Source organism: Sciurus carolinensis, chromosome 8, assembly GCF_902686445.1.
Source record: "Sciurus carolinensis chromosome 8, mSciCar1.2, whole genome shotgun sequence".
Taxonomy (NCBI): domain Eukaryota; kingdom Metazoa; phylum Chordata; class Mammalia; order Rodentia; family Sciuridae; genus Sciurus; species Sciurus carolinensis.
In genome coordinates, this window is record NC_062220.1 from 146,383,395 (window position 1) to 146,410,822 (window position 27,428).

At 49.9% G+C, this 27,428-nt stretch overlaps 1 protein-coding gene across 12 annotated transcripts in view; it reads right to left on the minus strand.

Annotated features, from left to right (window-relative positions):
• Nucleotides 1-22,676, minus strand: part of Camkk2 (calcium/calmodulin dependent protein kinase kinase 2) — a 60,479-nt gene extending 37,803 nt beyond the window's left edge. For 7 of the 12 annotated variants that reach the window (XR_007109737.1, XM_047560184.1, XM_047560181.1 and 4 more), the window contains exons 1-7: nt 22,621-22,676; nt 20,467-20,617; nt 7,561-8,166; nt 2,365-2,412; nt 1,460-1,513; nt 875-926; nt 62-195 (exon numbers count right to left, since the gene is read on the minus strand). Coding sequence is in view for 11 of the 12 variants with exons in the window: in XM_047560184.1 (XP_047416140.1) it covers nt 62-195; nt 875-926; nt 1,460-1,513; nt 2,365-2,412; nt 7,561-8,028 (756 nt within the window). In the remaining variant the exon portion in view is untranslated. Of the gene's footprint in view, nt 1-61; nt 196-874; nt 927-1,459; nt 1,514-2,364; nt 2,413-7,560; nt 8,167-19,370; nt 19,488-20,466; nt 20,618-22,620 lie in introns of those variants that run through there. The other 5 variants (XM_047560176.1, XM_047560175.1, XM_047560178.1 and 2 more) reach the window with 5 other exon arrangements.
• Between the last annotated feature and the right edge of the window lie 4,752 nt (nt 22,677-27,428).

Below are 27,428 nucleotides of genomic sequence, written 5' to 3' on the forward strand. Positions count from 1 at the left end.
ACAAAGCGAGGCTGGCCCTCGATGCCCCTCCCTCACTGCCCCCTCCACACCCCCACCTCACCTCCACCAGCTTCACCACGTTGGGGTGATCCAGCTTCTTCAGGATGGCAATTTCCTGGTACACCTGCTCAATGGGGCCGCGGGGCTGGATGCAGCCTCCAGGAGCAGGCCGAGTACCTCGGGGTGGGGGGCGTCCTGGAGGAGACACAAGGCAGCCTGGGTCAGGGCGACTCCCCTGCAGAGAGGAAGACCTCAGCAGGGCTGGAGCAGCTTTAAACAGCCTTCTCTTCTGTCTCTGCTGCTGGAATTCAGTAAGAATTCAGTAATCCTGTCCTTCCTGTCACAAGCCCCAAGCAGCATCAAGAGGAGCAGTAGTCACTGAGATCACAGGCCCTGCCCAGCTACCTCAATATCCCAGGGTAAGTCCATCACTCCCCCTCTGGGACTTGGTTTTCCCACTTCATGAAATGGACGCATACATCATCCTTCACCTCCCTGATTCATGGAAATAGCAGATACACAGAGACCAGGAGCGGAAAGGAAGTAAAGGTCAAGGAGAGGAAAGAAAACACTTTGCCACTGGCTCACTGCTTGGCCTGCAGTGAATGCCAGTGACAAGGTCACAGGATGTGAAGACTCAGAATCAAAGCACAGATCATGTCACAGTGATGGGAAAGCTCACGAAACACCCACATGACTTTCGTAAATACTCTTAAATGAAAACGAATACAGAACGTCAGCAGGAGGCCCAGCACTGTCTCCAGGGAAGCCCTGGGAGGGAGGGGTGTCTTCAGGGAACACCGTTCTGTGGGCTCTGCCCCGTGCTGTCCCAGCCCTGCAGCTCAGAACACAGGCCCCAGCCCACCGCACTCACGTGGAAAGCCGGCCTGGCGAATGAGCTTCTTTTTGGACAGCACCTTCATCGCCTGCAGAAGACAAGACTCCAGCTCCAGGTAAAGCTGCGAGGCAGCAGGGTGAGGGAAGCTTCCCTCCACACCAAGGCCTGCCCAACCTCCTGGTGCCATGGCAGCCTTGGGACACCGCAGTGAGCTCATCAACCGAGAGGGTCCAAGCCTTTGACTCCCCGCCCCAAATCAAAACTCGAGCGGCTGCAGTGATGGCGAGGGGTACGATGGCTGCTGTACACGGGGGAACCAAGGGCCAAGGAACACCTCTTCCAAGGACATACACTTGGCACCTGTCAGAGCCAGGTGCAAACCACCCTGGGCCAACTCCAAAGCCTGGCCACAGGGCAGTCCGTCCAGCTACTGCCCTGTGCCCAGTGCCACGGAGGAGGCAGGAACGCATCACTTCACCTCCCCTCTGTAACACGGGCACACGGCTTCCTTCTGAATGCCCTAAGAAAGTGAGTCACTGGATCCCTTACCCTTCCCAGGAGCTGAGCACAGGGAAGAGGGCTCTGCTGTGGGCAGGGGGTGGAGGGTGGGGGGACACTCACATAGTACGTGTTGTCGTTTTCATTGTAGGCCAACTTGACCACGCCATAGGAGCCCTGGGCGAAGGGAGAAGCCCGTGACACTGCTGCACAATGAGGAACCTAACACCAGCTTGCAAACCACAGCCTACTGGTCAAATGTGCCCTATAACTGTATTTTGTTGGACCTGTAGTTTTTGCAAAGTTTGAATTAATTGACAACATTTGAAGATTTTATATAAAAACCCATATTTCTGGTTTCTTTTGGAAAAAAAAAAAAATCGGGAGGTCTAACCATATATAGATCTCATTTCCATAACAGTTCACCACAGACCTCACCGCTCCCCACTCTCGTACCTAGCCTGCCTTGCTCACAGGGCCCTCGTTTCCATAACTGAATGGTTCGCCATAGTCCTCGCTGCTCCCTACTACCTTCCACCCACATGCCACGCCCACTTATATCACTAACCTGTTTTCTACTGGCATTTGGGCTTCTGACCCTGCAATAATACTGCTCACTGGTTGAAACGAAAGAAAAATAAAGATGTGAGAGTAACTTAAGGGGGAAAAAAATCCACTCATGTGGTGCGTACCATCACCACAGCCATATGGGATTGCTCTGGAAGCTTTCTGAGCTTTTGCAGAAACATATTTAACTTTTTTTTTCTTTGCAATGTTGGGAATTGAACCCAGGGCCTGTGCTTGACAGGCAAGCACTCTACCAACTGATCTATATCCCCAGTCCTCATATTTAATTTTAAGATACAAAAAAAAATAAACACTAAACCATTAATGACCAAATCTGCCCCACCCCACCAGCCTTGCCACCAAAGAATCCTCTCCGCTTCCCACTCTGCTAAGCTCCCTCCACAATGTTTGAAACGTCCCTGGTTGAGGTGGAAAACCAGCCCAGCTGCTGGGGTATTTACCTTTCCGATTTCGTCCTTTAGCGTGTACTGATTCAGCTGCACACAGTCCTAGAAAAAAAGTAGAGACAAGGGAAATAAATTCTAGGTTTGCAACAGATACATTTTCCACAAACTAAATATACACACACCCAACCAGGATCCAAATGAACAAAATAAACACTCCCAACGCCCCAGAAATGCCTTCCTGCTGGCCACCCCTGTCCAGAGTGACCACTATCCTGACACAGATCCTCCTCATTGTTGGCTTTGTCCAACTATGATCACACAGTCCAGGGTGCAGCTCAGTGCACCAAAAAAGAAAAAACAGGTGGGGGCAAGGTAATCATATAATAAGCAGTCTTCTAATGCCTGTTATTGAAAAGATCATTTCCACTTTCAAAAAGTAAATTTTATTTATTTTACTTTTTTTTAAGTTGTAGATGGACACCTTTATTTTTATTTATTTATATGATGCTGAGGATCGAACCCAGTAGGTGAGCAATCTACTGCTGAGACAAAACCCAGCCCAGATGGAGGGGAAGGGTGGGAGGGGAGGGGGGGAAGGGAAAAAATGGCAGAATGAATCAAACAACATTACCCTATGTAAATTTATGATTACACAAATGGTATGCCTTTACGCCATGTACAAATAGAAAAACAACATGTATCCCATTTGTTTACAATAAAAAGAAAAAAAAAACAAAAAAAAAAAAAAATATATATTTCACTGCAAGTCTTGCTGAGTACAATAGTCTCAGTCCTCTCTGTGGATGAAAACTCTTTTTTTAAATGATGCAATCATTTAAACTTTTACTTTTATATCTATTAGCTAGAATTGCAGCAGTGTATGCCATTTAAATGCCTGCTGGTACAGCATATATTTACAGGCTGAGCCCTTGATCAGAAAAATAAAGGTAGATGAAAATCTTAAAAAAAAAAAAAAAAAAAAAAAAAAAAAAAATTAAATTTTAAATTAAAAAGTACTCATGTGTCAGGTGTGGTGGCATATACCTATAATCCCAGTGACTTGGGAGGCTGAGGCAAGAGGACTGCAAATTTGAGGCCAGCCTCAGCAACTTAGCAAGACCTTGTCTCAAAATAAAAAAATAAAATAAAATTAATAAAAAGGGCTGGGGATATAGCTCAGTGGTAAAACACCCTTGAGTTCAATCCCCAGTACCAAAAAAAAAAGCTATCATGCCTACATTGTCCTGCAGAAATGCAAAGGGATACAAGAAAAGAAAATCTCTGCAATCTTGGAGGTAGACAAAGGTTTCTTAGATCAAACAAAAAAATACAAAACACAGAAGTAAACAAATGATACACTGGACTTCACCAAAGTCAAAGATTTTGTACCTCAAGACACTATTTAAAGCTCAGTAGAGCACCCGCCTAGCATGTGAGGTCCAGGTTTCCACCCCAAGAACTGGGAGAAAAAAAAAGAAAGAAAAAGAAAAGCCAGGGCCCACGCTGGCTGTGAGGAATGATTCATCACACGTGTATTAGACAAGCAGTGGATCCAAGGTAAAGGAACTCTGGATTCTGGGCTGGGATGTGGCTTGGCGCGCTTACCTACCACAAGGCCCTCTGTTCCATTCCCAGCATAGCAAAACAAGCAAAAAAAAAAAAAAAAACCTTATGACTAAGTCCAACAACCCAATTTAAAAAACGGGCAAAAGTTTGAACAGAAATTTCCCCAAAGAAGAAAAACAAGTGGTCAATAAGCACATGAGAAGATCATTAGTCATCAGGGAAATGCACAGGAAAATCACACAGAAGAGGCTGGCGAAAATCAAACTGACCAGACCACGTCTTAGCAAGAACGCAGAGCAGACCAAACCTTTAGGCGCCACAAGTGGAAAGTCAAATGGTGTGACTTCTTTGGAAAACCATTTGGTGGTTTCTTAACCCACAACTACCAGACATTCTGCTCCTGGGTATTTACCCAAGGGAAATGAGAACATGTTTACAAAGACTATATGTAAATGTTCATAACAGGTTTACAGGTAAAAGTCAAAAACTGGAAGCAATCCAAACGTCCAACAGGCAAATGCACAAACGGTGCCTCATTGATACAACGGAAGAATATGGCATAAAAAGGCACCAACTGGGGCTGGGGAGATAGCTCAGTCGGTAGAGTGCTTGCCTTGTAAGCACAAGGCCCTGGGTTCGATCCCCAGCACCCAAAAAAAAAAAAAAAAAGGCACCAACTACTGATCCAGTTGTCCCTCAGTACCCACAAGAGATTGGTTCTAGGACCCCCTGCAGATACTGAAATCTGCAGATGCAAAAGTCCCCTGTATAAAATGGCATAGTATTTGCATACAACTTCCTGATGTCCCTTTCTTATGCTTTAAATCATCTCTACATTGCTTATGTTTAATGCAATGTAAATGCTATGTAAGTAGTTGTCATATGGTATTACTTAGGAAATAATGACAAGGCGGGGGAGGACAGTACAGACTGAGTACAAGTGTACTTTTTTCTTTCGGCATACCAGGTTGGCTGAACTGCAGCTATGGGGACCGTCGCTATCCACAGCAACATGGATAAATCACAAAACCATGCTGGGAAAGAAACTAAGCTAAAAAGAGTGCATACTAAATGATCCCACTTATATGAAATTATAGAACTTGCAAATGAATCTCTGATGATAAAAGAGCAGATCACCAGCTACCTGGGAAATGAGAAGTCGGGAAGGGACCGTTATGCGCTTCGGAGAAGCCCAAAATGACTTGTAGTATTGATGGTTTCACAAGTGAAGTCAAGTAACAACTTTCTTTATTTTTTGGTACGGAATTGAACCCTGGGGCATTTAACCACTGAGTCACATCCTCAGTCTTTTTTATATTTTATTTTACAGACAGGGTCTCACCGAGTTGCTTAGGGTCTTGCTAAGTTGCTGAGGCTGGCTTTGAACTTGCGATCCTCCTGCCTCAGCCTCTAGAGTCACTGGGATTACAGACGTGCACCACCGCACCTGGCTCAAAACTAATTTTTGTACACTTGAAATATGCAGCTTTTGATTTCACCCTTCACTCTCCTCCCTCGTGATTCTAAGCCTTTTCAGGAACTTCGATACAAGTTTGGCATGTAAACTCCAAGCCTTTCTTTGGTGGTACTACCCTGTGGAAAGCAGTATCACTTGAGGAGGGGCTGGGGCCACGAGCAGTGGCACACCCACACCATTTCTCAACCTCCTTTTCTCATGAGAGGGTACCACGATGGCACCTGCATCTTCTGGCCTGCCGGGTCACCGCCAGGGCTCACAGAGCCCTCCCACTGGCTCAGGCTGCTTCCAGGTTCCTCCCCTGAGTTGCTTTCATTCCTGAGCCCTGGAAGGATGTGACAGGCAGTCCCAAGAGTCCATTCCAACCTCATAGTCCTGGCTTGCTGCTGCTTCCCAGCTGCAGGCTGACTCCACAGCCTGGCCTTTGAGGCCCCTTGAAGCTCTGGCCTTGCCAGAGTCACCTAATTGCCCACCAAACGCTAGTCTCCCCTTTCCTCCTCATAAACAGAGCTCTGGGTAGCAATGTCCCATCTGACCAACTTCACTTCCAGCCTCTTACAGCTTAGGGTGGCCATGTGGCTGTGTTTTGGCCAGTGGGAGGTAGGCAGAAGTCACTGGAGAGAACTTGCAGTTAACTAAACTCCTGACTCCCCCGCATAATGCCTTTCTCCCCAGGGCCTTTGCTCAGGCTGCAAATTTCCTACACTGAGCTTCCTATGTACACATCTTACGAAAGTTCCATCCAGCCTTCAAAATGCAGTCCCTATAGGCTTGTTGCCCCTTCAAAATCAGCCAATTTTGAGTTTCCTCCTAAGTCAAATTTTTTTTCTTGTTGTAGTAGTAGGGATTGAACCCAGGGATGCTCTACCACTGAGCTACATCCCTAGCACTTTTTACTGTTTGAGACAAGTTCTCACTAAATTGCCTAAGCTGGCTCCTGCCTCAGCCCCCCAAGACACTGGGATTACATGGTAGCTTTCATTCATTCTTTTTTTTGGTACTAGGAATTGAACCCAGGGGTGCTTAACCACTGAGCCACCTCCCTAGCCCTTTTCTATATTTTATTTAGAGACAATGTCTCACTGAGTTGCTTAGTGCCTTGCTAAGTTGCTGAGGCTGGCTTTGAACTCACGATCCTCCTGCCTCAGCCTCCCGAGCTGCTGGGATTACAGGTCTTCGTGCAGCACTGCGACCAGATTCTTCATTTACTTTTTTTTTTTTTTTTTTTTTTGTGGTACTGGGGATTGAACCCAGGGCCTTGTGCTTGTGAGGCAAGCACTCTACCAACTGAGTTACATCCCCAGCCCAGATTCTTCATTCTTAATACAGGTATTTTCAAGTTCCTACTGTGTACCAGTGCCTGGGTTAGCTGCTGAAGACACAGTGGTGAGGGAGCCTGCACTCCGCTTGTGGGGAAACAGGCGGTAAATAACCAAGAAACATACAAGGTCATGAGAAGCTGAGGAGCCGCAGGGCCACAGGAGAGTGGGCTGGGCTGCTCCGGGAGGGACACCAGTTTAGACAAGGACGTTGGATGGAGCTGGCCTTGGTGAGCCAGCAGCAGAACGGCAGGAGGTGGGGTGGGAGAAGGGTCAGGGCAGATCACAGGGCCCCAGGAACCTCGGCAGGAGTGCGAGTCTGGACCCCCCTCCCTGATGCTGTGCCGAGGATCACATGAGATGCTGCTCAAGTGCTGAACTCTGCCTGCTTCAAACTTGCAGCAGCGGGTCTGCTGTTGGGCCAGGGAGCTCTCGGGACCCACCATATCTGCACCTGCACATTTGCCCCCTGCCCCGGGCTGGGAACAGACCAGGGCCTCCTGCAGAAGCACACACTCCTGTGCCCGGCACACGCCCAGCGCCTGCCTCTCTTTGAGGGAGCCCCCTGGCCCTGGAGCTGTCTGGTCACACCCACACACATCGCCCCCCCCATCCTAGCGGTCCTCGCAATGACGGATGGCGGTTTGAGCATGAACACTTGGGGCTCCCTCATCGCCAGGCAGGCCGCTGAGGCTGTGGGCTGCTGTGACCAGGGCTCCGCTGCCGCTGGCCCCATAGGCCTGTGCTGACTTCCTTCCTTCCGCGGCTGACTCACTCCCCGCCACCCTGCCAGAGTTTCCTGGGGTTCCCTCCAGTTCCAGGGTTGCAACAGAATCCTTCTGGGGAGCCCAGCCTGACAAGGAGACGGGGGATGGCCAGCTCACGCACCTGCATCCCTGTGATGGAGACGTGGTGAGACTCCACAGTGGGCCGCCGGGGCAGCCGTGGTGAGGACTGCGGGGAGCTGACAGGCGAGTGGGGCAGGGACGGGTAGACACAGCGGCCATTCATGTCCAGGCTGCTGCTGGCCACTGGCCCACCCTGGCACTGTTCCTGCAGGGATAGCTTGCGACCCGAGAGGTGGGACCGGACCTGGGGCCCCGAAGCATTGAGAGGGGCCTCTCGGCCATCGGCCTCCAGGGGCTGGTCCCGGGCCAAGCCGAGGTCCACAGCACCGCCTGGCTCACAGTCGGTGACCACGATGAAGGACTCCATGCCCAAGCAGATGCTCAAGGATGAGAGGCCCTGTAGGGCCTCACAGGGTTTCTGGCCTTCGCTGCTGCTGCCCCCGCCCCCCAGCTCATCCTGGGGGGCGGCCTGGTCACTGCTGAGCTGGCTAGAGACACATGATGACATGGTGTGCACAGCCACTTCATCCAACAGATCTGGGCACTCCCATCCGGCAGCAGTGCCACCTGCAGAGAAAGGAAGGGTCAGGCAGCAAGGCCCGCTGGCTCCAAGGCTGGGGCGTGACTTCTGCCTTGGATCCACATCCTGAAAAAAAAAAAAGAAAAAAAATCCTGCAAAACATGACATGATGTGATCTCTGCACCTCCTCCTGCTGGGTCCATCTCACACACCCGATGAGGAAGGAGTCCAAACTCAGTTCCGGGAGGAGCAAGTATAAGAAAACCTCCGAGAGAGCACCGGCCCTGCAGAACTGGCAGCTACTTCTGGCTCTACCCAGTTGTTGTTCAGCAATTATTTCAAATATTTTAAAATGCTGGGCAGGCCAAGTGAAACATTTCCACCAGGCTGCAACGCTTCACAAGGCAACAATCCAGACACACTTTACAGTTTACATGTATCAGCGTGATGTCATAGCACCCTAGGTTGTAAGTTTGCTATTATAACTCCTGCCTTATAAATGGAGAAACTGGGGCCCAGGGAAGAGAAAGAGATTTGCCCAAGGGGCACACACAGCAGCCTGGTCTGGTTTAGCCTCAGGCCGATGATTCTCATCCAAAGAGTGGGGGTCAGAGTCTTATCAGAGGAAGGACACACACCAAGAGAGTGGTGTGTGAGCCAGGGGAGGGGTGTTGGAGACTGAGGAGGGAGGATCACAGCAACCTCAGCAACTTAGCAAGATAAAAAATAAAAATGACCTGGGATATAGCTCAGTGGCAAAAGCACCCCAATACCAAAAAAATAAAAAATAAAAAAGGAAAGAAGCACTGGCACATGCTACAGGGATGAACCTTAAAACATTAAAAAAAAAAAAAAAAGTCAGTAGCAAAAGCTTTGCATTGTATGATTCCATTGATACAAAATTTCTACAAGAGGCAGATCCATAGACAGAAAGATCAATGGTTGCCTAGGGCTGAGGAGAACCTTGGTAATAATCAGGAGTGGCTGCTTAATGGGTGTTGGGGCCTCCTTTTGGGGTGACAAAAATGTTTTGGATCTAAACAGAGGCAGCCACTGCATAACTTGTGTATGTGCTAAATACCCCTGAACCATCCACTTTAAAATGCTGAGTTTCAGAGCTAGAGAGGCAGCTCAATGACAAAGGGCTTGCATGCCCTGGGTTCCATCCCCGGCATCACACACCCATACCAATGTTACATGAACTCTTATCTTGATGTTTTAAAAAAGAGAGACTGACAAGCTCCCTTCGGCTGTCAACTCTCTCCATCTCTGGGACAGAATATTAACCTTTAGTTCATGTTTGACAAATTCTGCCGGACAAATGTCACAGGTGCCGCTGGCACTCAGCGAGCACATCACCCAGATCCCCAGACAAGAGTGGTGCTCAGAAGAGGGCACAAGTACTAAAGTGACATCTCTCAATGACACACAGAGGAGGTGGTGTGAGGGTAGCAGAGGATCCCATGGAGAGGCAGGGGGCCATCACCTGGCCCTCATGGCACTCCTTCCAGAGGTATCTATGGGACATCCCCCGTGTGGGGCCACGTGGCAGGGAAGTCCAGGGAGAAAAGCAGTGAGGGCAACACCCACATTCCAGCACTGGCGTGGGCCCCACTGATGAACACAGTTGGTGAGGAAGGAACCCAGCAAACCCATGTACCCAGAGGCTCAGCCTTGTTTACAGACAGTGGAAATTCAAACTGCAGTGCAGTCGCTAGGTGATTCCTCAAACAGTCAAGCACAGAATCACCGTGTGACAGCAGCCACTGCTCTCCCTGTCGTCAACACACTGAAGAAGTGAAAGCAGGATTCAAACGACGGTGAGGCTGCGTTCCGAGAAGTGCAATCTACAATCACCAAGGTGGAAAGAACGCAAGAGGCCATCGATGGATGGATGGATAGAATGTGGTAGAACCACAAGAGCCATAAAAGGGAAGGAAACTGACTCACGCTACGAGAAGAACCCTGAAGATACCATGCACCACCAAACAAGCTTTCCATGAGGCACCTGCAAGAGTCTAGTGGGCAGAGGAAGAAAGCAGAACGCAGGTGACCAGGCTACGGGGACAAAAAGTTTCCTTTGCAGATGATGGAAAGTTCTGAAACTAGATGGTGATGGCCACACAACATAGTGGATAGTTAATGCCACCAAATTAGACACCTAAAAATGGTTAAATGGTAAATTTTATGCTACAGGTATCTTACCAAAATTAAGAATAAAACTAAAATTAAAACACATTTCGGTCATCTATCAGATTGGCACATTTGGCTCAGCTGTGGGGAAGTGGATGCTTTCATCCGTGACTGCTGGGGTGTGAACTGTGCCGTCCCCATGGAGGGAAACCCGTCAATATTTAAAATGCACACACCTGGGATTTAGCACACCTGCACCTGGGTATTCCTCTACAGGCAACCTCCCACATGCAGAAAATGGTATAGACACAAGATGATTTTGGCAGTATGGTTTGAAATGCCACCCACAGGGGACTAAGAAAATAAAATGAGGTACCTATATCCGGGGAGAAAAATATGCATTTTAGACAGGTGGCTCTATATAGCCTCAAAGGAATTAGTGCCAAGACACACTGTTCGTGGAAAAACCAAAGCATTTGTGGCTGCTGCTGGCCCAGGAGGAAAGGTCCACAGGCACATCTATGTTGCATGTGCTCTGTGGATTTCTGGAAAGATACACAAGAAAATGGAAACAGGGGTTTGAAGGAGAAATAACTGCTTTGAGGGTGGAGGACAATGGGAGGAGATGGCTTTTCACCACCTTTACTTTTGTGCCACATGCATACACTTGCTATTCAAAAATGTATTTTTATTTATTTCATTTCCATTTGGTACCAGGAATTGAACCCAGGGTCACTTGACCACTGAGCCACATCCCCAGCACTTTTCTGTATTTTAGAGATAGGGGCTCCCAGAGTTGCTGAAGCTGTCTTTGAACTCTCGATCCTCCTGCCTCAGCCTCCTGAGCCCCTGGGATTATGGGCGTGCACCACTGCGTCCGGCTCAAAAATGTATTTTTAAAGGAAGGAGTCTCGCCGGCCCCAGCTGCTGTTACTTTGCATATCCTTTTTATGATCTGCCCAGAAGAGGAATGCAGGACCCTGAAGTCACACAGTTTGGGCTGCTCCTCTTCCTGGCTGGCCTCAGTTGTCTCATCTTCAAAAACGGGCACCCACCAGTGGCCAGAAGCCTCGAGTGAGCCAGACGCTGTGAGCCGCTTCCGGCACAGGGTCAGGTGCTCAAAAGCAAGTCGTTCAGCCAGTACCCACTGGGCTGTGAGCCACATGTTCCTGTGACACACTGACCACCCACACGAGCCCACCCACTCCTGTGTGTGCTCCCAGCCCTGGCAGGGCGAGCAGCCTGCCCCTCTCCAGAGCCGCCTCTGACAGTGCTGCAGCATTCCTGAAAAGAAAACTAGGCCTCCAGGGCCTGGGAGAGTCAAGGGAGAATCTTTTTTCATGCCAACAGAAAAATTGCTTATTGATCTCCACTCCAGGCCAAGGACACCAAGCCAGCCACCCCCAGCAAAGATGCTTTTAATCAGCCTCCTTGGCAAGCTGGCATCTGGCCTGGGCCTCCCTCAGAGCCTTTGACATCGCCTCAGCCTTCAAGGTCTGGAGGAGTGAGAAGTGCCAGCTCAGACCTGGGTCAGGGGTCACTGTGCTGGAGGACAGGTGTGTCCATGTCTCAAGACATGGGCCTCAGTGCCTCAGGCACTCAGGATACGGCCAGGCAAGATGGCTCCTGCCCCACAGGGTCTAAGCCAGCGTTAATGTTTGGGGGTCACAGATCCTATAAGAATCTGACAAAAGCCAGGCATGGTGGCACACACCTGTAATCCTAGGGTCTCAGGAGGCTGAGGCAAGAGGATCTCAAGTTCAAAGAGTCTCAGCAAAAGCAAGGCACTAAGCAACTCAGTGAGACTCTGTCTCAAAATATTACAAAGGGCTGGGGATGTGGCTCAGTGGTTGAGTGTCCAAGTTCAATCCCTGGTACCTAAAAAAAAAAAAATGCTTGCAGGACAGGCCCTCTGCAAGGGACGGGTAGCAAGCAGAGCATTTGATTTCAGGGGACTCTGGGTAAGAAGTCCATTCGCAAAACTGTGTGGGTCAGACAAAATGCTGAGTCCTCACCCCTGTGCCTTCTGCCCCTCCAGTGCTGCAGCAGATGGACCCGGACCCCAGCCAGGATCAGGAGAATGTTCCTTCCTCTGCCAGGAAGCCAAGTGGCACAGGCCTCCAGGAAATGCTTTCCCATCTCCTGGGGGCTGCTTCTAAGCTTCGCCTGCTGCCCAACAAACACAGAGCTCCAGGACAGAGCCACTGGAGCGGCAGCACAGCAAGAAGCCAGTGGGTAGGTTGGGGAGGTGACCCCAGCCCAGGGGCACCCTGCTCAGGATCCCAAGGTTCCCTCATCCCAGGCCTACAGGACAACCAAGGAATTCAAAACAGGCCCAAAGATCCTTCCAAGGCCAGGGACAACATCCTCCCTTGGGATAACAGGCTCAGCCAGCCGCATCTCTCTCACCTGGAGGCCCAAAGAGGTCCTAAAAGACATTCATTCATTAATTTGTGGGTTTTTTTATTTTGGTTGGTTGGTTTTGCAGTACTGGGGACTGAACCCAGGGCCTCACGCATGCTAAGCAAGTGCTCCACCACCGAGGTCCATCCCCAGCCCTTTTCATTTTTTATTTTGAGAGAAGGGTCTGGCTAAGTGGCCCAGGCTGGCCTTGAACTTGAGATCCTCCTGCTTCAGTCTCCCAAGTTGCTGGGATTACTGATGTGCACCATGCCCAGTTCCTTTGTTCTTCTAACAATTCTGGAGGGTTTACTCTGCGCCAGGAAAATCAAACAAAAGTAGTTTCTGCCCTGGAGAGAAAAGAGCCTCTGAAGGATACCAGCATTTTAAAAGAAAGAAAGCCAGTGATTCCATGAGCACACCTGGGAGGTGCCGGGCAGCATGGCGGGAGCCCGTGAGGGAAGGCCTCTCCTGGGGAAATTTCTCGGCTGGAGTTGCACAGGCTGAGCAGGTGTCAAGGGGGCAGGAACTTGGTCCAGGCAGAGGAAGCAGCTTGAACAGGCCCCCCAGCCAAAGAGGTGGGAGAGTGGATGGAACAGGAAGGAGGCCAGGAGCAGAGCCAGGTAGGAGAGGGGAAGCCAGAAGGACCACAGCTTCATAGGAAGCCAAAGAGGGGAGCAGAGGGGCAGCTAGGCAGAGCTGCAGCCATCCCTCAGGCCTCTCCATAGGTTCACATGTGCCCCCAGGAAAGATATGCTGGAGTTGTAGCCCTCAGTTCCTCAGAATGTGCCTTACTTGGAGGTCGGTATTTACAAACATACTTAAGTAAAAATGGGAGCATCAAGGTGAGCCCTAAGCTAATAGGACCTGTGTCCTTAGGAAAAAGGGGAAATGTGGACAAAGAGACAGATGCACACAGGGACCAGGGAGGGGGTGATGCTCACAAGACGAGATGCTGGCACCCACCAAAAGCCAGGAAGAGAAAGGAGGATGGGACTCTCCCTCACAGCCAAGGGAAGGAACAAAGTCAGCTAATGCTCTGATCTCCGGCTTCCAGCCTCCAGAACATGAGACCATACATTTCTGTTGCTTAAGCCACCTGGGCTGCGGGACTCGGTATAGCAGCCCTAGGACAGTATCGTGGCACCCACCCTGCCTGGGAGGTTCCAAGAAGCTGGCTGCCTCTGCAGGGAGACTCAGAGGGCAGCCTGAGAGGCTTCGCCACACCAGCTCAGGCAGTGGTGGAATATTCCAGGTTCAACACCTTGGTTCAGTCACTAGATCCAGTGATGTCGGCTCTTACCATCTTCTCTCTTTTTTGTTGTTTTTTTGTTTGTTTTTGTTTTGCGGTGCTGGGCATTGAACCCAGGGCCTTGTGCTTGCGAGGCGAGCACTCTACCAACTGAGCTATACCCAGCCCCCACCTTCTCTCCTTGAAATACTTTTTTTTTTTTTTTTTTTTGTATCAGGGATTGAACTCAGGGGCACTCAACTCCTGAGCCACATCCCCAGTCCTTTTTTATATTTTATTTAGAGACAGGGTCTCACTGAGTTACTTAGTGTCTTGCTAAGTTGCCAAGGCTGGCTTTGAACTTGTGATCCTCCTGCCTCAGCCTCCTGAGCTGCTGGGATTACGGGCGTGCACAACCATGCCTGGCTCCTTGAAACACTTTTGAGTTTAGGGGCACCAAAACTCACAGTGTCCAAAGACAAAGGCTGTCCCATGTGAGAGAGCAGGAAAGAGATCTCTGGCTTTAGAGTGCACAGACCCATCACAGTCCCTAAAGCAAAAATAATGCAAAGGGCGACTCTCGAGTGACATCTGGCCACTGACATGCTTTCCTTGGCATGCACCATGTTTTAAACTACTGGAATGAGAAGGCCAATGTTCCAGAGCCAGGAGATTTCAGATAAAAATCAAAATTTCCAGAATCTCGGGCTAGATACGTAGCTCACCGGTAGAGCGCCTGGTACTAGGCCTGGCACCAACTCCCAGCAGCTTTGGCCAGGGAAACACTGGCCAGCGTACCCCAGTCCTCACATCCCCCAATGCCTTTCCCAAGGACAGGCTGCTGGCCATGTCCCATGTCCTTTTTTACCCCTACAGGCATCTGAGTCTGCGGCCCCAACTCTGAAGGTCACTGGATGACAGTGCTACTAGGGGCACATCTCCATGGTCACCAGTCCCAAACATTTCATTTTGCCAATGAGAAAATGCCGGCTCATGACAATTAACCAATTTGCCCAAAGTCACACAGTGGTTCCAGGCAGAGGAAAACTGCTCCGAGTTTTTGTTTAGTTTTGTTCTGAGGTGCTGGGGCTTGAACCCAGGGCTTTGGGCATGCTAGCCAAGTGCTCAACCAGTGACTACACCTCCAGCCCTGGTCTGATTTTTCAGGAAAGGACCAAAAATCACAGGGATGGCCTTGCAATGACCATACATTTTATCCTGAATAAACTCCAGGTTGGGTCAAAATCTCCAACAAAGGAGGGCACGCAGCCCACGCCTCTGTCTTCTTGGGACCTCACCCTGTGTCTAACAGGAGAAAGCAAAGGTGCCCTGTCTCAACAAGCTCAGGAAAGAATGCATGGGACGAGGCAAAGACTTCAAGCTGGCTGACTTGAGGAAGCATGGTTTTGTCTTTCTCGTCCACTGCTGAACTCCAGGGTCTAGATCTAGGACACTGTTGGCTTTTGATAAATATTAGCTGGAAGTCATCATGTATTTCATCTGTCCCAAGGCCACCCAGGTCAGAAGTGCTCTTTAGCTGGCCTAGAGCTTACATCCCTGTACTCTGAGACCAGGAGCCCCATTTCGGTCTGGGAATCCATCTCTATGTGAAAGGTGGCCCTGTGAGGCTGACCCCACCACCAGCTTCAGAGATTCACACATGACTCAACCCTGGCTAGGGGGGCACCAGCTCTGGTCAAGTGATAGAATCGAGAGTATATGTGACCCAACTCAGTCTGCTGGGTCCCATTCTGAGGTTTTTTTTGGGAAAGTGTTGAAAAGAATCTCCCTCTTTCTGTTGAAGTTAGAGCTCTGAGGATATACTCCTGCAGTAACTAGAAAGGGGAAAACTCTGCCTCAGAATAAAGTCAACAGAGAGAAAAGAGAGGCAATGAAGAACAACTGATTTGGCACCTAGATGCAGCCATGCCTGAAGTCCATAAACCCCAAGTTTTCAACTGCATGAGCCAATATATTCCCATTTTTGCTTAAGCCTATTATTTATGATTAGCTTTCTGTTACCAACCAAAGATTTTTCTTTTTTCTTTCTTTTTTTTTTTTTTTTTTTTTGGTACTAGGGATTAAGCCTAGGCATTTAACCAGAGCCACATCCCCAACCCTTTTTTATATTTTATTTAGAGACAGGGTCTTGTTAAGTTGCTTAGGGCCTCACTAAATTGCTGAGGCTGGCTTTGAACTTGTGATCCTCCTGCCTCAGCCTCCCAAGCTGCTGGAATTACAAGTGTACGCCACCTCGTCCAGCACAAATCAAAGGTCTTGACCTGCGAGTGGCAGAGTTGATTGACAGAAAAGCTTCTCCACTAAGCTTCCTGCAAACATTCAGTCCTTAAATCCTAAGGCCAAAACTGCTGGACATAAGCAAGTTCCCTGGCAGTCCAGGAACAACCTTCATCTTGACAGGCAGGAAACTAATACTTCCAAAATCTTATTACTTTTAATCTTAAAAAAAGAATCAAGGACAGGAAGGGAAGGGCTGATGAACAAGATGAGGGAAAGGAAATGGCTACCATGCTCAAAACCAGAAGCCCATCACTGTGGCAGCAGCCACTGTGGTTGTAGATGCGGTTGTGGCTGAACTCTGCGACTGCTTGGCGCTGTTCTAAGCCTCTATCTCCTCGATGCACTTCCCCGGTAATCTGACAGTTAGTATAGGGGCCATCCTTATCACACCAGGTTGAGCCATGGATACTGAGACCTTACTCCCAGGACCTAGCAGCCACAGAGAGCTGTCCCGGATCGCCAGGGATATGTGACACTGTGGGAGTGGCTTACCGTCTGTTTATATGATAGTTTCCCCTAACTCCCCCCATCCTGTGCATCACAGAAGCAGCCACTTCCATCCAGGACCCTTTACCTGTGTGACTATAAGTAAAGGAGTGGGGGGCTACTCCATGCTGTGAGGCCAGAGCTGGTATGGCCCAATCTGTCACGCCCCCTCTCATTTAAAAAGAGTTTTGGCTCTTATGTGCTTTTTGACTAGATGAGTTTATGGGTGACTGACAGTCAACATCCTCCTCTAGCAGTCAGTCCTTCTCTCATCCGTGTGGACGTGGCAGAAACCTCCAGAGTTCACCAGAGAGGACCCTGAAGCAGAGGGGCTCAGTGACTTGACCATGATCACCCAGCTAAAGAATACTTCGGGAGGGTACAGGTGTACACAATCACCAACCAGAAGCCAAGAGAGGACTTCAGCAGTATCAAGTCAAGCCTCTGGCTTTAACTTATATTAAAACAAGTTTGGGCTTTTGAAATCTTTAATCCCACCATGCTAACTCAGCTGTCTTCATCTTCGAACCCTTGTCCAAATGCATGGCTTGTCACAAGACTGAACACGTGACATCCACGTCATCTCGTATCTTTGCCTCTGTGTGTTTCAAGAGCCTTCGTGCCAACACGGCTGGGCAGGCCCCAGGACAACAACCAGAGGTCCTGACGCTACAGCCCAGGGCAACTAGGGACCCTTGATTTGTTCCATAATGAAGTATCATTGAAAGAATGGACGGTCAGCAGTCAGGTATCAAAAGCCAGGCTGCACAGGTGGCCCAGCCTTGATATCCAGGAAGCAGGACTGAGTGGCTGAGTGCAGTGGTCTTGGCGAAGGGAGAGGCGATATGAGGAGGGACCCTTCCTGCTTCCTACTTCCTTCCACTTCTCCCACTGAATTCCTCTCAGACTTCCACGGAACCCAAGGAAGAAGCAGGGAAACAAATGAAAATTCAATTTATAAAGGAAAGAAAAAGCCTTCCTCTCCAAAATTCTACAGCTTGGCAAATCAGAGACAGAGGGGGCCAGCTTGGCACCCACAGGCCCTCTCCCGCCTCTTCCCTGCCTTCTGGAGGTGAAGCTTAATCTAGATCCTTCCCTCCCTGCCTCCAGCACAAACAACCCCAGCAGAGGGGCAAGGAGGGACCTGGGAGCCAGATCTGCCGGGACAACTCTGTGCCCCACCACTAGATCTAGAGGCCAGAGGAAACATCTGGGAGGAACCTAAATAAATTCTCTACCCACCAGAGGACTTGAAAACAAAACCCCAGTGACTTCTTTTTATATGGTACTGGGAACTGAATCCAGGGGTGCTCTATCGCTGAGCCATATCTCCAGCCCTTTTTATTTTTTGAGACAGGGTCTCACTAGATTGCTTAGGGTCCTGCTAAATTGCTAAGGCTGGTCTTGAACTTGTGATCCTCCTGCCTCAGTCGCCCAAGCTGGGATTATAGGCATGTGTCACCATGACTGGGGCTGAGTGAACTTTCAAAAGCTCAAAGGGGAATGAATGTACTTCCCCTTCTTGCCCCCCCACCTAACCACTGGTTCCCACTTTAAACTTCTCCAATAGAAGTGTGTCTCAGGCACCCCCCACCAAGCCCGTCCCCATGGCTCAGTTCCTACCTCCTGCCTAAGACATGGGGGCAGAGGGGCAAGACCTCAGCCTCCGCTCCACCACCCCCACTTCCTCGGGAGACCATCCATCTCCTTTCCAGGTTGGAATTAGCATTTTTATCTCTGCAACTGCCATCTCTCAACTATTTACAGAAGCCACCAGGATAAAAAGAGGCAACATAAAAATAGCAGCTTCCAGGATGGGGTGGGGGTAGGGGCACCACAGAATCTTCTAATTTTCTTTCTCTCCTTGTTCCAAGGGAAACGATGCCAGACTCATCCCTCTTTTCCAAAGGGATTCCAAACAAGTCACGGACCTCCACTAACCTGGAAGCTCCTTGGGACAGGGACCAAGTCCCAGTGTGCTTCATTCCCCAGGGCAAACTTGCCACCAGACCCCCCAAAAGAGGCGGTAAGTGAATAATCTTGGATCATTGAGGTTCCAGAGTCAGGGCTGTGTAAAGGCAGCACCCTGCCCTGCCCTGTTCCTGTCACTTCCCGGGCATCCTTCCAGACTTCCAAAATATAAGCCAGTCCAAAAAACAACCCAAACAAAACTCTGGCTTTTTTCTCTGCTTTAAATGTTTCGTAATTGAAAAAAAAAAAAAAAAAAAAAAAAAAAAAAAAAAAAAAAAACCAGCAACAACAAACACGACTGAAATTGAAAACACTGGCAGCGGAGATGATCCCTTCCCCATTTTGATCACTGACATCCAGGCAGGGGACCAGGGGCCAGGGACTTCCCAAGTCTCAGCACTCACCTTAAAGAAGGCTTTTTGTCTTTTTTTTTTTTTTTTTGGATCGAACCCAGGGCCTTGTGCTTACAAGGCAAGCACTCTACCGACTGAGTTATCTCCCCAGCCCCGCTTTTTGTCATTTTTGAAAAATAATTCAAAATCTTTTTTTTTTTCCAAAAAAAAAATAGCAAAACTATGTGAAGATGATTCCCGAGCTAACCTCTGGACATAATCTGCCAGCACAAGAAGCCCAGGGAAGCCAAGAGCTCAGATAGGAAGGCGCCCTGGCTCAGCCTCCCGGCTACTCCATACCCACTCCTGTGGGGGCATCCCGCACTGCTACCGAGAAAGACCCGGGACACTCCAGGTCCAGTCCGGGCTCCCAGCACTGTCCATCGGGTGAGATTTTCTGTTTTGTGTTCACTTACCTGAAAGCAGTCTCACGAGATATGGACCCATAAAATCAACGGGGACCTGCACTGAACCAACAGCCAGGACTGGAAAGAACAGAAGGCCCCGGAGCCCGAGGGGAGCTGTGGTTCTTGGGACAGGACGCCAAGCGGAAGATATTATACAACCCATTATGTGACAAATTAAGAGCAAGCAAATCCTAGAGACAGATGGGGATCAGTGGGTGCCAGGGGCTGGGGCAGAGGGACTGGCAACAGGGAGGGGGCTGCTCCATAGGTACAGGGTTTCCTTTTGGGATGAGGAACATATTCTGAAACTACACAGAGGTGATGGTGGCCCAGCACCGTGAACATCTTGAAGTGGCACTTGACTATTCACTTTAAAACAGTTAGATTTATGCTACAGGAATTTTTCCTTATTACTTAAAGAGCCGGAGATATAGGTCAGTGGAAAGAGCATGGCTTAATGGGAGTGAGGCCCTGGGTCCCATCCCCAGCAGAGGAAGCAGGGAGGGGGAGAAAATGCAATTTCCCAACTTCCAAGAAAGAGGCAAGGCCTGAGGGTGAAGGTCACTGCATTGCCCTGAGCTGCCCCCCAAACCCAGCTTCAGCTTCTCTTACCGGCCCAAAGGGAAGCAGCCACGGGAAGGCAAAGCAGCGGAGAAAAATCACTATCCGAGGCGCTCTGACTCAAAGGAAAATCTGAAATAGCATTTGCCCCAATCCCCTGGATGGCAAAAGGAAATGAGATCCACATGCTTCCCACAGCCGCCAGGAGGAGGCATGCCGGGGAGAGGGTGGCAGGTGACCCTGAGCAAGTGACTCAGCCTCTCTGAGCAGGGTGAATCTAGGGCCCATGTTAAAGTTTGAGCCCAAATGCCAGGAACTGAGCCTTGGCCTGCCCCACCCAGCCGCCCTTCCCCCTGAGAGGTGCCTGGACAGTTCCCTCTTCACCCAGGCCGAGGTTCTCAAGACAGGAACTGGTAACTGCACAAAGTTCTCTCTGCTGAGTCGTCCTGTCCTGTTCCGTCCCTGTCCCCACTTTTCAGCCCATTCTTCCACGCTCAGTACAAATGACAGTGCCTGCACGGAGTCTCCCAAGAGTCACACCTACCAGAAGAGATTTCTCCAGAACTCTGAGGGCCCCCTCCTCCAGTCAGTCCCCCAGTACTTCTTTTGGTGGCGTTTCTCACCAGTGGTGTTGCTGGGCCATTCCTCCTGCTGGGGCACTGGTCTGCTTACAGGACAGCTGGAAGCCCCAGATCCTGCCCACCAAAAACCAGGAGCGCTTGTCATCATTTTAACAACCAAAAGTCGCCCCCACACTTTCAGATGCTCACCAGGAGGGTGGGACTATTCCCTGATGAGAACTACTGCATAATTATTAGCGAATACATTTGGCTACCAGCCCACTAACAACCTGGAGGCAAAGACAAGTCTGAAGCCATGGGTATCACCACAGGGCCTGCCTAGATCTGTGTCCTCATCTGCTGCTTAGTAAACAAGTCCAGGAAGCCTTGTAAAGGGACTCTGCTCTAGAACAGATGGTAAGCCTGACATACCTGCATTGGCTGTGTGACCCTGGGAAAGTTAATTAACCTCTCTGAGCCATCCTATAAAATGGGGCTAAATCCTAGCAACACCAAAGGACTGTTGTAGCCTCAATCTCCTCATCTCTACAATGGGGATAAAAATCCCAGGCTCAAAGGACTTTGGTAGTCATTCCATGAGATAATGCAGGCAACATGTAGCACAGGATCTGGCACAGAGCAAGAACTCAATAAATGTTAGTTATTAGGAGTGAGAGTGTAGCTCAGTGGTACAGAGCAAACTCAGCACCCTCCAAGCCCTGGGTTCAATCCCCAGCACTGAGGGAAAAAAAAAATTTATTAACATTCCTATTACCCAAGGTGGGGGCTCACCAAGTGAAGGTTATCACTCATTAATCTGGAAGGAGGGCCTGGGTCTCACCCTAAGCTGTTTACATAGCATGCACTTTGTCCATTCTGAAATTGCAGGTTTTCTTTTCCTTTTTTTAAATCTTGTGGTGCCAGGGATGGCACTCAGGGCCTCCTGCATGCTAGGCAAGCACTCTTCCACTGAGCCACCTCTCCAAGCCTTCCGGGGTGGTTTTGGAAGAGTTGCAGCCCCCGCCCCTTCCAAAGAACAAAGGGGCTTTGAAGTCAGACACCCTCCTCCCGCTCCTCTGGGGGCAGAGCCGGGGCAGGAGGAAAGGCGCACAGCCCAGTCCTAGGGCACCTGAAGTTTCTACTCCAGGACCGGGGGCAGCCAAACACCAGGCTGAGGAAGGTAACTGTTGTCCCTAGGCAGGTGAGCACTGCCGTCCCATCCCCAGGCCAGGCTGCCCCTCTCGCCCATGGCACCGACGTGCCCTGCACAGGCTCCATCCCCCTTCCTGCACCTTCCCGGGGAGATGGAGGGCCCAGGTGCCACCTCTCAGCACCAAGTGAGAGCAGCCGCAGCTGGGAAAACACCCCACCTCCAATGCCGGGCGGCAGCGGGCGGGGAGAAGCCAGAAAAGGCTGCCCCCGGGCACCAAGACCCAGTGCCGAGCTGGGCTGGGCCCCGCGTCCCGGTCAGGCTGCGGGCGCGGGTGGGCGCTTCTCGGCGGAGGTAAATTTAGGTCAAAAGGACCGATTCCGCCCTGAGGTGCCGGCTGAGAAGGGCCGGGTGGGGGCGGTCAGAGGCGGACTGAGGAGCGGCAAGGACCCCGGGCCCCACGGCTGCTGGAGGGCTCTGCCACCCGCTGCCCCCGTCACCGGGCCTGGGCTCGCCCCCGAGACCTGCGGGACCTGCGGGCCGCGGGGGCAGGGATGCCGCGGGTCCCGGCCCTCTCGCCTCGCGGCCCGGCCTCCCCACCTGTCAACGCGAGGGCCGGGCCCAGGCCGCCCCGCGACCCCGGCCAGCCCCCGGCCAGCCCCCGGCCAGTCCCCGCCTGGTGACCTCGGGACAAAACTCCCGGGCCGCCCCTGCTTCCCGGGACGGGCACGGCCGGGGAAGAGGCCGCCGAGGCCCCGGGGTCGCGGAGGACGCGGGAGAAGGGCGAGGGGTCCGCATCTCTGCACGTGGCGGGGCGAGGGGCGGCGCACGTGGGGTCCCCTCGGTGCCGGGAACCCGGGACCGGCCTCCGGGCTTTGTCTGCATCCGGAGGTGGCATTCGGGGGGGCCCCCGCCCCAGGAAGGCGAAGGCGTCCGGGGCCGCGGCGCGGCGTCCCCCGCCGACCCGGCCCGGCCCGCGCCCGCTCACCTGGGCTCCGCGCCGCCGCCTCCCGCGCTCTGCGCCCCGGGCTCGGCGCCGCTCCCTCGGCGCTGCGCGCGCTCCCGTGCGCGGCCGGCGGGGCGGGGCCAGGGGCGGGGCGGAGGCGGGGCCGCCCAGGGATGCTCGCTGATTGGCCGCGGCCGCTGGAATCCTGCGCGGGCCGCGCGCGCCCGCCAGCTCGGCCACGCGCGGGAGCGGAGGGGTGAGGAGGGGAGGAGCGAGGCGGAGGAGGCCAGGGACGGGGGCGAGGCTGCCCGCGGAGCCGACGGGAGGGCGCGGCGGGAGCGCCGAGGGGAGGCCTGCCGGCGGGAGGGCGTGTGGCGCGGCCACTGCCTCCGCCCGCGGCGCACACCTGCCGGGGTCTCCCCGCCGAGGCCGCGGCACCCTGGGGCCAGCGGGACGCGCCACCAGCGCTCGCTTCATTTAGCCGGACGCGGGGACCGCAGGGCGGCGGCCAAGTGTCGGGAAGTTTCCCCAGCCCGCGGGGAGGCCAGGGTCCCGCCCTGCGGCCTGGCTCCGGTCCCTGCACCAGGCGCTGGAGATGGATGCGGCCTGGATTTCGGGGCGCCACCCATTAGAGGAGCCCCTTTCGCAGCCACATCTCAATTGACCGGTGCTCCAGGCGGCCCTAAAGACGGGGGCAAGTTCTCTCCTAATCCCACCCCACCCGGATGCACCAAACTACAGGCAACCCGTTGAAGTTCTGGCTTTTCCACGAGACTATTTAGAAATGGTTGTGAAACACATTGTCTTCCCATCCACTCTCCTCTTTGTGGTTCCCAACTTTGCTGGAGCCTTAAGTGTGTGTTTAGTCTCTCAACTGGATAACAGCAGGGGCAGGAGAAGAGAGGGGGTGGGATATCATGGGCTCCCTGACCCGCTGGCCTTGGATCAGGCAACGCAGACCAGATTGTTACCCACTGGATGTTCCCAAACAGCCAAAAGGGAAATCAAGAGTGGAGTTCAGAAGAGAGTAAAGCACAAACTAAAGGTTCAAAGCCATCTTGACAAGTGGATGGATTACCAGCCCCCTTCAGTTAAGCTTCTCTGGTATTTCCAGGCTGCAGAGACAAACAATTCCAAAGAGATGACAAAGACTCCAGCAAGAGTTCCAATGAGATGACCACCTCTTCTGATGCACTTGTTCATATGAGCAAAAACCTGGGAACAACCTCCTGAGTACGAATTCTGAGGAATGAGTAAACTTATAGGCATTTGGTGGAATACTATGCAACAGTTAAAAGTATGTTACACTTATTTGTGTCAATACAAAGAGAGCACACACACACACACACAAATGTTGAGTACAGAGCAACTATGGAATACAGTCTAATGCACAATTTGTGTATATTTTAAAACCCACACTGTGTATATTGTTTATGGACACATGCTTACATACAAGATTTTTTTGAAAGTCAAAGGGAATGAATATGTATTAAATTCATGACATTCTGCCACAAAGAAGGAAATATAGGATCGGGGGTGTCACTCAGTGGTAGGACACTTAGGCAGAAGGCCCTGGATTTGATCTTCAGCACCAGAAAAAGAAAAACACGGAGGGACAGGGGAGTAGGGACAGAGAATGGGACAAAGGGTGTGAGGAACATTGTGAAGTTTTATTCCCTTTTTTAATGCATATGAAGCAAATGACAAAATATTACCAATATTTACCAATAGTCACCAATTATTAACAATTCTGATTGGTGGATGCATAGTTCTGTATTTTTCTTTTTTTTTTTTTTTTTTTTTTTTTTTGGTACTGGGGATTGAACCCAGGGGTGCTTAATCACTGAGCCATATCCCCAACCCTTTTTATACATTTTTTTAAATATTTTTTAAAAAATTGTCAATGGACCTTTGTTATATTTATTTATTTATATGTGGTGCTGAGGATCAAACCCAGTGCACCCACACACACGCTATGCAAGCACTCTACCACTGAGTTACAATCCCAGGCCCCTTTTTATATTTTATTTAGAGACAGGGTCTCACTAAATTGGTTAGGGCCTTGCTAAATTGCTGAGGCTGGCTTTGAACTTGAGATCCTCTTTCCTCAGCCTCCTGAGCTGCTCGGGTTACAGGCATATGACACCATGCCTGGCTTATTTATTTTGAGACAGGTCCTCACTAAATTGCCCAGGTTGACCTCAAAATTGAGATCTTCCTGTCTCACCTCCTGAGTTGCTGGAATTACAGGCATGCACAACCACAACCAGTCATATATATATATATATATATATATATATATTTATATATATATATATTTTTAATGTTTTTTCCCTTGGAATATTTATGACTGTAAGGTGGAGGTTAGCAAACTTTTTCTGTGAAGAGCAGATAGGAAATATTTCAGGCTTGCAGGCCATATGCTCCCCCAGGAAATGACTCAACTGACAGCCACAGATAGTGGTAAATGAATGGATGTGGTAGGGTCCCAATAAAGCTTTATTTATAAATGCTGGAAGTTGAATTTTATATAATTTTCACATGTCACAAAATATTACTATTTTGGTTTTTAACCATTTAAAAATATAAAAGCCATCCCTAGCTAGTCTTAAAAAAAAAAAAATTAGGTGGTGTGCCAGATTTGGACCATGGGCATTAAATACTTTGGCAACCCTACTTTCCTAAGATAACCAATATAGATTTTGGTGTCTTTTCGGTTACTTGTTAAAATATGCAATTCCATATATTTCTATTATGTTACTAAAAAGCCTATGTTTTATTTCAGCACAGTAGCTAACAGGCATATCTGTTTAAACTTAAAAATTAAGTAAGAGGGGCTGGGGTTGTAGCTCAGTGGTGGAGCACTTGCCTAGCATGTGTGAGGCACTGGGTTCCATCCTCAGCACCACATAAAAATAAATACATAAAATAAAGGTATTGTGTCCATCTAAAAAAACTAAAAATATATATATATTTTTTAAATCAAGTAAGAAAGGATAAAAAGTGCAGGTAGGAATTCAAACCCATTCCAAGATTTGCTTCCTCCTAGAAGTCTCCTGAAACGTTGTGACCCTCAGGTCCTCTTTGACCTCTCTCTCTGATCTACTGAGGCAAGGACTGTACCATTTATTTGATGCTCAACTACCATCTTTATTCTTTCCTTCTTCACTTGCTTTTTTCTTTGTAGCACTGGGGATTGAACCCAGGCCCTCGTTCATGCTAGGCAAGTGCCCTACCACTGAGCTACACCTCCAGCCTCACTCAGGGTTCTGACTTGCCAATAGAGCTAGCTATAAATTCCTGGCATCCAGGCAGATACAACACCCAAAACATTTGTTTGCTGTCAGCATTGTGATTGAAAGGTGTGATTTGAGAGTCAGGTAGACTTTAGTTCGAATCCCAGATCCATTAGTTACCAACTCTGTGGGTTTCAGCAAGTGACTTGATCTGTTCCAGGTTGGTTTCATCTGCTGTCAAATGGGGATAATTATAGTACCTAGCTCACAGGCTTGGCATGGGGTTTAAATACAATAATGTGTGTAAAGATATTAGCTCAGTGCCTAGCACTTAAGTGCTCAATGGTGCTATTAATATACTTAGCACAGGGCTAAAAATCCCATCAATTTATCTGCCTTTTTATTAAAGTGAATTAGAACAAAGTACAGAACATCATAATTGCCTGTCATTGACATTGAGCTCCTCTTATGATAGGAATCATCCCACACAAGGAAACCATTTTCTTCTTAGAAATATGAAAATAAAAATTAGCCTTGCTTTTTGGGTCTCCCCCTCCAAAAATGCCAGAAAATCCTATTCTAAGCAAACAGATCTTGTTGTCCTGACAACACAGATTGTCAGGAAAATAAGTAAACAAAGCTTCTGAATCTTATTTTTAAAGAAAACTTGAAGAATACGGGGAGGGGACAGAAATGTAAGACTTGAAAATTGTCTCACCCACTAGGATGGCATCATGACCTCTGCCCAGGCTTTGACCTTCTTCCCGGCGCTGCTCTGCGTTCTACACCTGTTGAGCATGGGAATATTCTACCTCCCTGGCCGTGAACATCCAGATCCAAATCCCAGCGACTTAGGAGGCTGAGACAGGTTTGCAAGTTCAAGGCCAGCAGCCTCAGCAACTTGGTGAGACTGTCTCAAAATAAAAGGGGCTGGAGGCTGGGGTTATAGCTCAGTGGTAGAGTGCTTGCCCTGGGTTCCATCCTCAGCGCTGCATATAAATAAATAAAATAAAGGTCCATCGACAACTAAAAAAAAATTTTAAAGGGGGTGGGGCTGGAGATGAAGCTCAGTGGTAAAGCATCCCGGGGTTCAATCCTCAGTACCAAACAAACAAACAAACACAAAACACCCAAAATGTCAGGACATTAAAACACTAGAATCAAGCATAAATATCCCAGGCATTTAGGTGACTGCAAAAGGCAGCCTGGTGGTGAAAGAGGATAATCTGTGGAGCCTCTAGTGACTACAACCCAATTCTAGTCCTTACCCCAAAGGGGGCTCTCAGGCCACACTTCTAGGGCCCAGTTTCCTCACCTGTAAAGTGGGGATGGTATTGAGCTTACAAGCATCAGAGATGGTATGTGTGAAAACACTTGGCATTTTCTGGGTCACACAGGGTGCTAGATAAATGATAATATTAGGTGTTCAACAAACTTAAAGAGGATGTTCAGAAAAAGTTCAGTATTTTTCAAAACTTGGGAAGCAGGCAGTTCCAGGATTAGGGTAACACACCAAGTGGGTTACAATCACAACTGTGCAAACCACAAGATGCACAAACTTGAACAAGTATCTTAACCTTCTTATGCCCAGGTTCTTCATCAAGGGATTTAAAT